The 9911-nt window shown below is 40.7% G+C and overlaps 1 protein-coding gene across 1 annotated transcript in view; it reads left to right on the forward strand.

Annotated features, from left to right (window-relative positions):
* The window catches only part of lekr1 (Leucine-, glutamate- and lysine-rich protein 1), a 76794-nt gene extending 67721 nt beyond the window's left edge, over positions 1-9073 (forward strand). The window contains exons 11-12 of the mRNA XM_008425324.2: positions 571-771; positions 8527-9073. Coding sequence (XP_008423546.1) covers positions 571-771; positions 8527-8967 — 642 coding nt within the window. The 3' untranslated portion in view covers positions 8968-9073. The remainder of the gene's footprint in view (positions 1-570; positions 772-8526) is intronic.
* Positions 9074-9911: the final 838 nt, after the last annotated feature.

Here is a 9911-nt window from a genome sequence, read left to right on the forward strand (position 1 = left end):
CTTCCCTTATAATTTGTCTGCATTTCTGTCCTCTATCCCGCCTGTGTAGTTATTTACCTTGCATGCTTTCTAGCGTTCCTGCAGCACGCACACGCTCGCATGCAGACAGCATGATTAATTTTGTGGTTTCAAGAGATTTTAAATCCAGACAGTGGAGGTGAGACTGCAGAAGGCAACACGCAAACAGCCCTCCTACATCCTCAAATACATTTCCTCCCACAGTACGAATCTATGAGTAACAAGGAAGCACGCTGAAGTTCTAGCAGAAATAGGATCACTAATTTGTCAGACAATGCGTTTCTAGTTTGTAGAAAATTTGCTGAATTCCTCCTTCTATTCTTGCCGTGTTCGTCTCTGCAGATTCCCTCATAGCCACATCCTGTGCAAAGACTAATCACGGTCACCAAAAACACCCAGCCCAATGTGTTTTCAATTTTATTGTTACCCTCAAACAATATTTGATTTAGAGCAACAAGAAAACAGAAATTCTGCTGAAATGTGAAAATGTGTCCCAGAACCTTAACTGTTAGCTGTTTCAATGTACAATCTAAAAATCAACCCCGTTTTTAGCTGGAGGAGGAGAGGCTGGCGGTGCAGCACCTGAGACGGGAACTTCATCAGGAGAGGAAATGCAGAGACGATCAGAGGACAGAAGAGGCAGCGAGGGAGAGGAGAGAGAAGGGGGAACACCGACAGGGGCAACAAAAGCTGAGCCAAGCTAAATGTGAGCTAGCTCTGGTAACTGAGAAGAATGTCACACTTACAGAAGAGGTGGGTATTCAGTGTTCATACCTCCTAAACTGCTCACATCTTGCCACATCACAACCAAAAACTTTAGTGTACTTTATTACAACCAACAAGAAGTACTGCGTAATTATAAAGTGGAAAGAAAAAAGGGTTTTGTGTTTTCTAAATGAGTAAGTATCCAAAACACTGCCCTGCATTTGCATTTTCAGGCTACAAATTGCCAAGTAGGGAACGAATGATCAGCTAATGATCAGATGAGACTAAAGCTGAACCTTTGGCTTTTATGCAAAACGCTATTTGTGGATGAAGCCTAACACTGTACATCAACCTGAAAGAAAGTGGTCACAGCATTATTGTATTTACAAATAGAGAAATAGAGTCCGGGTCTCTGCAAAGCTAGCAGAGACCCAGAATGATTAATTGCAGCTTGAGGTGATTCTGTCTCACCAGTGGGAGATTAATTAAGATGTTCACCACTCTATGCAAAGTTTTAACTCTCTTCTTCAAAATTATGAGCTACTCTGTATTTATGTCACCTGAAATCCCACTAAAATGTATTGAAAAGAGGGCATGAAAACTTTATGAAGTCCCAGCTTGTCATTGTCATATCTGCACATGTGTGTGTTACTAACATTTCTCCAAAGCTTGTTCCGGTTGCTTAAGAAGTGTTTGATAAGAGACATTTTCAGTCGCTCAGTATTTCCCACTCGTATGTTTCTGTGCCAACAGCAGTCACACAACACCAGGAATAAATTTAGTCACTGTGTATCTATGAGAGTGTGACGGCCGATGAACATAGTGAGCGACTTTTAAATGGACAGAAAAAGCGAGAGCGCTGGAGATGAAGCTCACATTTGTCCCAGGTGCCGAGTGTGTAGGGATGCATCTCTGTGCCAGCGCTGTCCACATGCAGCTTGTTTTGGGCCCAGAGATAAAATGTGAAAGGGGGGAAGGACATGAAAGGGAGCAAGACGGGACGTACATATAAATGATTTGCAGAGAGGACTGAATGAGGGAGGCGCACTGCGCATGTATATGTGTACGGCAGTGGGGGAAAAAAATGTGTGTGGGGGGGGGGATTGTATAAACGTACCACAAAGAGGATTCTGAGGACGGCTTCCTAAACTGAGAACCAGCATTAAATTTGCTCGACCTTCGCAGTGAATGTGTTTGCTGTGTTGCAGTGTGAGGCTGCAGTTACGACATGCATCAGCTGTCTAACCACTAACACACACAATCCCATGCAAACAAGCAAACGTCTAATTTTTTTGTGCCTGCTTCCCTGTCTGGGTTTGAGACCAGCTTTCTGTGTCTTGGTTTGCAAATTATCTACCAAACAAACGACCGAAGCTTAAATAAATTGTCATGCTTTTATACATCAGAAACTTTAATGTTCACTTCATTCCAGCAGGGATGTGGCAAACTGTCACCTCGTGTAATTTTGATGCTGCTGTCAAGCTTGCGGTTTTTTTAATGACAAAAAAAAAAAAAAAAAACGAGGAAAATTTGCGTCTATCTAAAGCATCTAACTGAGCATGCATTCCTGGGAAGTTAGTATTTTATTGTTGTTGTATTTTTTTCAACTTGATTGCAGTCTCGATTCATTTAAACAGGCATGCATGCCATCCTTATGTTCTCCCCAAAACCTTGTAAAAGTATTTGCTCTCTTCAGGTCTGTTTTGCTGACTGAGAACAACTATATGCTGTGGCTTCAGAAAAAGGGTTATTGAGAGCTGTGGGGCAAACCAAAACTCTAAAGTCGCAAAAGATCAAAGCAAAACCAAAATGCTTCTCTTTGATCTCTGATCATGCATAGTGGGAGAAGAGCAGATTACGTGATTTCTCAGGTTGATGGGCACTTGTCACATTTCGAGATGTACATTTCTTCTGTAGGTTTATTTAAAATTCTATGACAAACTGTTAATCAATACAAGAAAAATGCAAAGTCTTAAATCAGAATGCATGGGTGAACAGAATGTCATGTCTTCTATAAAAAAAATTGTGTAAATTTGTGCAATTGTAAAACATGGAATTATTCATGAGGAACGGATCTTTCAGAAAACGTAATTTTACTCTTGCGTATAATATGTATCTATATATACCTACCAGTTACTTTTTTGTAGACCGGGGGAGCAATACGGGATATTTACGGCTCCTCCGTTCAGAAGCTCATCTACCAGCCATGTTCCGCCTCCCTTTTGTTCAGACCGGGATCATATAAGTTTATTGTGCGGTTCGTCCGTAAAGCTGCTCTTACCCTGTAAGCATCAACCCTCAGCCGCCCGCCGTGTTCAGTCTCTCCGCTCACCTGTATAAATCCTCCTCAGCTTCTTCCCGCCATTCAACCAGCAGCTCCGGAGTAGCAGGCTGCCGAACTCCCGGCATCGCGCCGGTCATTTTAAGAATGTTTATTGGTCCCACAAAAACGATGAAAACCCGGAATTATCACCAATCAGTAAAATCCCCGCGGGCCGAACTTGAAGATTGGACGTTATGCCGCTAACACGTAGCTTCCGTCAACAACTCAGAGGCGGAAGTCAGAGCTCCGCGCAACGCAGATCATGTTCCGGCCGGAACACGGTGCGCTAAATGATAAAACATAAATTAACGAAGCTTCGAGACAGGTCAATTTTCCTCGAGGAATTTTAATAATCGAGGTACTCGAATCACTCGAGGAATCGTTTCAGCCCTAATATATACATCATCCCACAGTAGCCTGTAAAGGTCATTAAGTCCCATATTTGCCTCTTACCATCTTGTCATTATTTGTTCATCGCAGTGCATCTCTGCCTCTCACATTTATGCAGCTGAGCTTTGTAGTGTTGTGGTCTGACAGTCTTCTAACAGCTCTCGCTCTCTGCTCTCCATCCAGCCTCTTTAACTGCCTTCCTTTCAGAGTGCCTGTCCAGAACAGTTCAGCCAGTTCAAGGTGCCCCGATGCCAATTTCACAGCTGACATGCTCCTTTATGTCAGTCGTAGACCTTCAGCTCAGCAGCTTCTCCCGCCTCCTACGCCCTCATCTTTCTCGATTCATTTAAACAGACCTTTTCTTTTACCGTTCAGTGACGGAAGATCTGTTTGCATAATCTCTTCTTTCTCCCCTTTTCTTTCTATTCCTTTTGCTTTTCCTGTTTTTAGCTACATCTTTTTAATGATCCACCCCAGCTTGTATCTGGTTCATCTCTTTTATTGTGTTTTTTCCTCAGTAGTATTGATCTGTGAACATGTGTGTACGTGCATGTTGGTTAGAGATAACTTGGTTTTGATCATGACCTTGTGATATCACCCTGTTGCTAAGCTACTGTGTCAAAGTCTGAGCATTTTCCTCAACTGCTGAAGGACATCGGTGACCTTTCACCTATCTGTTTTTCCAGACAACAAAATAATGATCATTCTCTTGGGAACAATACGTCATTTTAAGACCGAACAAAAAACACAAAATCAGAACAACTTTCCATCAAAACCACTTACCATCATTCGGTGTAGGGGCCACAGTTGTGTTTATGGATTTGTGTCCACATGATTGAGCATCTTGTAAACTGCAAATTCCAAATGGGAACCCACTGGAACATCAATTTCAGATTTAATGTAATCTCCTGCTGCATTCATAGAATTAAATTTTTTATCTCACAATAAACTGTGTCTGCTTTTTCAAACACTGCCTCTGGTGCTAGTGTTGTTTAATTACTTGATAAAAATTTGTTCATGTTGTTTGTCATATTTTTAAATTCAAAATTTAACTTGCTTGATGAGTGCAACAAATGTGTTACAGATTTTTTAATATGCCTCTATTGAAATAATACATATACACATATGTGGATGATGGTCACAAAGGCCCCACTGCAAGACTCCAAATATTTCCAATCATTACTTGTGACTCTCAAAGGTGCATTTCAAAAGATCAAAACATCACTGGAAAGTGTATTTATTTTAGGTATTTTTTATTTTATTTTTTAAAGAGGCAAAACTTGTGTTTGATTTTGTAGACTTGTACACTTAGAGCTAAATACTAAAAGTTTCCTTGGAAATTTAAATATTAAATATTAGGACCAATAAAAGTAGGATTTTTATTACAGAAATGTCAGCCAAGTACATACTGTACATATAGTTCAGTGTTGCATGGAGACTTTAATAGCAGCCTGCATTACTGGGTCTGCTGTCTCTCATCTTAATCTCAACAATACCCCATAGCTCTTTCCTGGGAAATCGAGCACAGTAGCACCATTTCTATTAAAGCAGCTTTTGGTATTTATTTTGCAGCTTTCCCTGCTTGTATTTGGTAATTATGAATTATTTTACTGTTCCTCGAGTGCAGCACTTTGGTGCAACTGTTTTGTTATAAAGTGCTACACAAATTAAGTTGAGACAACTGTTGTTAGCCGTATTCATTATAATTTTGTAATAACACAACAATCTGTAATAAAAATAAAATATTTTAACTATTTTACATAGTACTACAATTTTCTGGGAAAATCCAGTAGTAGGCTTTTGTCGGCTGTAAGTAGGATCACACATGCAAATACACGCAGGTCTTTTTTTGTTGTTTTTTGTTTATTCAGAGTAAGATTATCGCCCAAGTTCTTTACTTTCCCTCTTTCTCTTTTTTTTCCGGTCAGATTCTGGCAGTCTGGCTAAAGTCTAACCACTAAAACTCAGCCACCCCTCCACTGGGCTTCCTGGTTCTCTCCCCTCTCTCTGCTGCATTGTTTCAGTTGAGCAGAACAACTGAAAAAGATCACAGTGTCTGGAGGAAAAGACACCTGCCTGACCCTTGCCCTCTCGCTAAAGACTTGGGTTACGTAAAACACACACACGGACAAAAATGTGTGTGTGTGTTATTGTGTATGTGTTCCCAGTGGAATTTGGTTGAGAGTGATGCACTAAAAGGATGAGCTTTGTGAGTTTGTGCGTGACGTCCATTTGATGACCTTCTCTTGACTTTGAAAGTCAGACGACCTTTGTCAGCACTGAGGTCAGATGCAGTATGGCTGATGCACGCCTTAAATGTAAATCAGTGGAACAGTGTTCCTTTACACAGCCCACTGGTTTCTTGACTTACACCAATAACACACACACAGTATGGTTGGTTTGACCTCTTTTCCTGATCTGATGTACAAGACAAATTAAACAGCAATAACAGATTGAATTCAGATTAAATTATTTGGCTGGAACCAAGTAAGGTTGAACAACTTTGTAAAACGTGGACAGCACAACAACAAGGGAAGACGCTAGAATTGTGTGCATGACATGTCTTTACACAGACTGATTGCTTTGGAAACAATATAACAGTCTGTAGCAGAAGGAAGAACACTAGTTAACATGTTAGCATTAAGCTTAAACTTGGCCAATTAAAGTTGTTAAAGTCCATGTTGATGTAATTTGTGGAGCACTTCTGTGCTGGGCAACTGCAATCTAGGCAAACAGAGAGGCAACAGGGAAGCTACCAAGGCGGTTGTAGTAATTGCTTTGCTTTAGTCTAATATATAATCCCCAAGGTTTTTGTGTTTTTTGCTTTCAGAGTGGCAACGAATACATTTCTCTATATCCTAATTGATCCACTCAGTACATTTTCTCTAAGGACCAACATCTCTTTGAGACTAGTCTTGGAAAAGACTAGTCTCCTATTGAGTCACTAATTTTCAGAATCCCCCTCTTGAGCTTCTGTGCGTAGGTGGAGGTTTATTCTGTAATTATCACTGATGGTCCAAAATGGATGCCACAACATCTCTCCTTAATCCCTCCTCTGGCCTTATTGTTGTTTTAAAGGCACATATGTTCCAAATATGGCTGTAAACATTTACTGTGAGTGTGGTATTAATTAGAAGAAGAGTCCACAGAGACTGCCCAAGGGCATCTGCTGGAGTCTCCTATAGCCGCTGAATTGGAGAGTTTAAGTTTAACATTTAATCACAGGATGATGGAAACAACACGTGTGTGTCATCAAATGGCAGATGGTCTTAATGATGTAAACCGTTCAAACGACACATGTTTGTGGTTAAATGCGCCAGTAGTATTTATAACCTCTTGCTTCGTGTTAGTTAAACAGGCAGGTGACCTCATCAGGCAGCCTTGAAAGAACTTGAAAGAATGACTTTTTATTTCAAATTTCTGGCCTTGGATATAAAGCTAGCAGCTTCTGTATACCATCCTTTATTTTCTGTGTTGCTGGTTCTAATCACACTTTCCCGGATAACAAAAAAACATTTATTTGTCAGTAGTCTTCTGGATGTAAACAGCCTAATGTGTCCCATATTGCTCCCAGTGATGTAAGGGATTTTAACTTCTTCTGTAATCATAAAGGGAACACATTTTATCTATTAGATCTGCAGCGCTTTTGTGCATCACTACAGTGCAGAGTCTAAGTGCTTTTAATTCAGCATTGTTCCTGCTGTGTATGTTTTTGGGTATCTTGCCTGTTGGGTCTTGCTGACCGAGTCTCTTTTTTTTTTGACTGTGCCAATTTTAAATGTCACTGTCGCTGCTCGGAACAGTCACCTTTTCTGTCACCACAAAATTGATTTTTTTTTACGTTTAAGTGTCAGGTTGCTGCAGTTTCTCTCACTCTCTGAACGTTTCACTTCCACATTAATGTCTGTGGGTCTAAGATGGGCGTGGCCATCGCTGCCAACTCCTCAGTCAAGTAAGCAGGTACTGACTGCTCTTAAAATAATGAAATGACATCATAGTTTAATCTTCATGATCCTCCTTTTTCATAAAATTGTAAATGACAAAATAAAACGCCATACATAACTTTGGAACTATGCATTTATATTTATAAAAAGTACTTTGTTGTATTAATTTTTTTGGGTGTCTTAGGCTATCGTCCATTTAAAGAACTACAAGAAATAATTAAAAAATAATAATAAAAACAGACGGTTGGTTCGGGGTATGGAAAACCAAACCAGTACTTTTTTTTTAACTAGTTAAGAACTGACTCTAGCACAGGCTCTCTATAAGCACTAGAGCTATAAGAGAACAACCCCACAACAAATACTTTTCAAAAAAGAATTTAAAAATATTTATATTTAAATATAAATTTCCACCAGCCAGATTAGACCATTTACACGACTAATAATAACGTATATGTAAAACCAGCTTTGCTTTAATATACATTGCTTTATGTTTTGATGTCCTTTGTTTAGTTGAATTTTCATTCAGCCACCACTAGGGGGCATGTTCCAATGTTTTTTCTCAGAGGATCTGCATGTTCATGCTGTCGACTTGTGAAACAAGTTTCAGCGGCACTTACAAACTTCTGCTTACATCATGTTAAGGTTGACTCATTTTGAAACTCGACTGGTTAATTGTGTCTTTTGCTTTATTACTTGAAAGACAAATGTTGTTGAATCATTTGTTTAAATATACCATCGTTAATAGAATTATGCAATTGTCTTTAAAAGCAGTTAATGCAAGAAACAAAGACTTCTATAGACTTCTAAAAATGACTGAATATTGTCGAAAAGGTTCAGTTTGACTGGAAATTTGCATACAAGAAAACTGCCACGACAAATATTTCCTCATTTGCAAAGATTATTGCATGCTTCATTTCATAAGTTCTTGTGAAAATATATTTTTGTTTGCATTTGATTAAATATCTCACAATCTACTAATCCTCAATATGATGTAAACAAAACAAACACAAATTCTCAGCGTCTTTTGTGCACTACCTTCTGCTCCTTGTTACAGTGGATATTGTCAGCGGTGGTTTTGCAAATTTATTCGTTTCACATGCGAAAAGAAAGTAGAATAGTTTTATGTCTGTTCTCATCACTTTCCAGGTGGCATTTCTCGAGGATACGGTATGGAAGGAGTGCGAGGAGAGGGAGGAGCTGACTGCTGCTCTGTCTCAAGCCCAGCAGGAGCTTTTCGGGCTCCAATCCATAATGTCTCCCCGGAGTTCCACCGGGTCTTTTCCAAACCCCCCGGAGACGCGGGCAACCCCGGGCAACAAGAGTGTTTATCCCCAGGGTAACGCCGGAGGGCCTCTTCCCGTCTCACCAGCCTCACTCCAGCCCCCCTCTGCCTGCACAGACAAAGACAGAGGCCTGCATATAAAAGTGGGGGGAGCAGAGGAGAGTCTGGAGTCCAGGAAGGGTGATGGAGGTGTGGGTGGAGCAAAAAAGCAGGAGGGGAAGCTGCCTAGACTGAAAACAAGCGGCGCAGAGAGGGAGGTCAGACGCAAGGTCAGATTAATGATGGGGAAAACAGAAATGCTCTAGAAACCAAACTGAATGAAGAAGTTCTGCAAGATTAAACATGTGACCCGAAAAACAGAATTGTCTTTTTGTTCTCAATCAACTCTTAGTAAAAATACTATTAGTAGTGTTTTCTTGTTCAGTTAAGAGTCTTATGTCCTTTTAATCACCTCATCTAAAACTTAAACACACCAACCTTTCCCACTTCAACAGAAGTGACGACTCCTGCTGGATTGTCTGCAGCTTACTGCAGACAATCTCAAACTAAAGCGCATCTGCCTTTGCATTGTCTTGCAACCAAAGTCTCACACTCTTTTAATCACACAAAGAGCTTTACAAACACACCAGTACATAAAGAGACAGACAGACCCAGAGCCTGTCACACGGATCAGTCCCGAAGGAGCACAACAGCCGCTCCTGTCCCACCCATGGACACAAACAAAAGGCAGGCAACCACAAAAGAAACTGTCCAGCAGTCACCCCCACCCCTCCAAACCCACACCCACGCTCACGCACACAATTACACAAACTCTCCTCCCATCAGGCTTGTGTTACTGACATCATTCAGTCTCTGCAAGGTCTTTCCCTCGCTCCTTTTGCTTCCGCTCCCTCTACGTTTGCGATGAATTGGCACAATAGGAGAAATGCGTGAATTGTGAGAGGCACGGAACTCATTTCCCTGCTTACTGACACACATGGACGCAAGCTTTTGGTTCGACTTCCCCGTTTTCCTCTCTCCCAGTTCGTCTGTGAGACAATGCACACGTGCACTTCTCTCACACATAAAAGACGTGGAAAGATTATTTTCTCCTGGCAACACATCCTGTTTGGCTAAACACACGTGCAGTTGGTTTGTCCGCTAAACCCTGCAGTTCATGTACAGAGAAGTGAACGGTGATTTCTGATTTAATATTTGTACCTTTTTCGCACTGTGTTGAATAAGATCATTTCAATGAAGCCGATGTATG

The sequence above is a fragment of the Poecilia reticulata genome, linkage group LG13 (assembly GCF_000633615.1).
Source record: "Poecilia reticulata strain Guanapo linkage group LG13, Guppy_female_1.0+MT, whole genome shotgun sequence".
Lineage (NCBI taxonomy): Eukaryota > Metazoa > Chordata > Actinopteri > Cyprinodontiformes > Poeciliidae > Poecilia > Poecilia reticulata.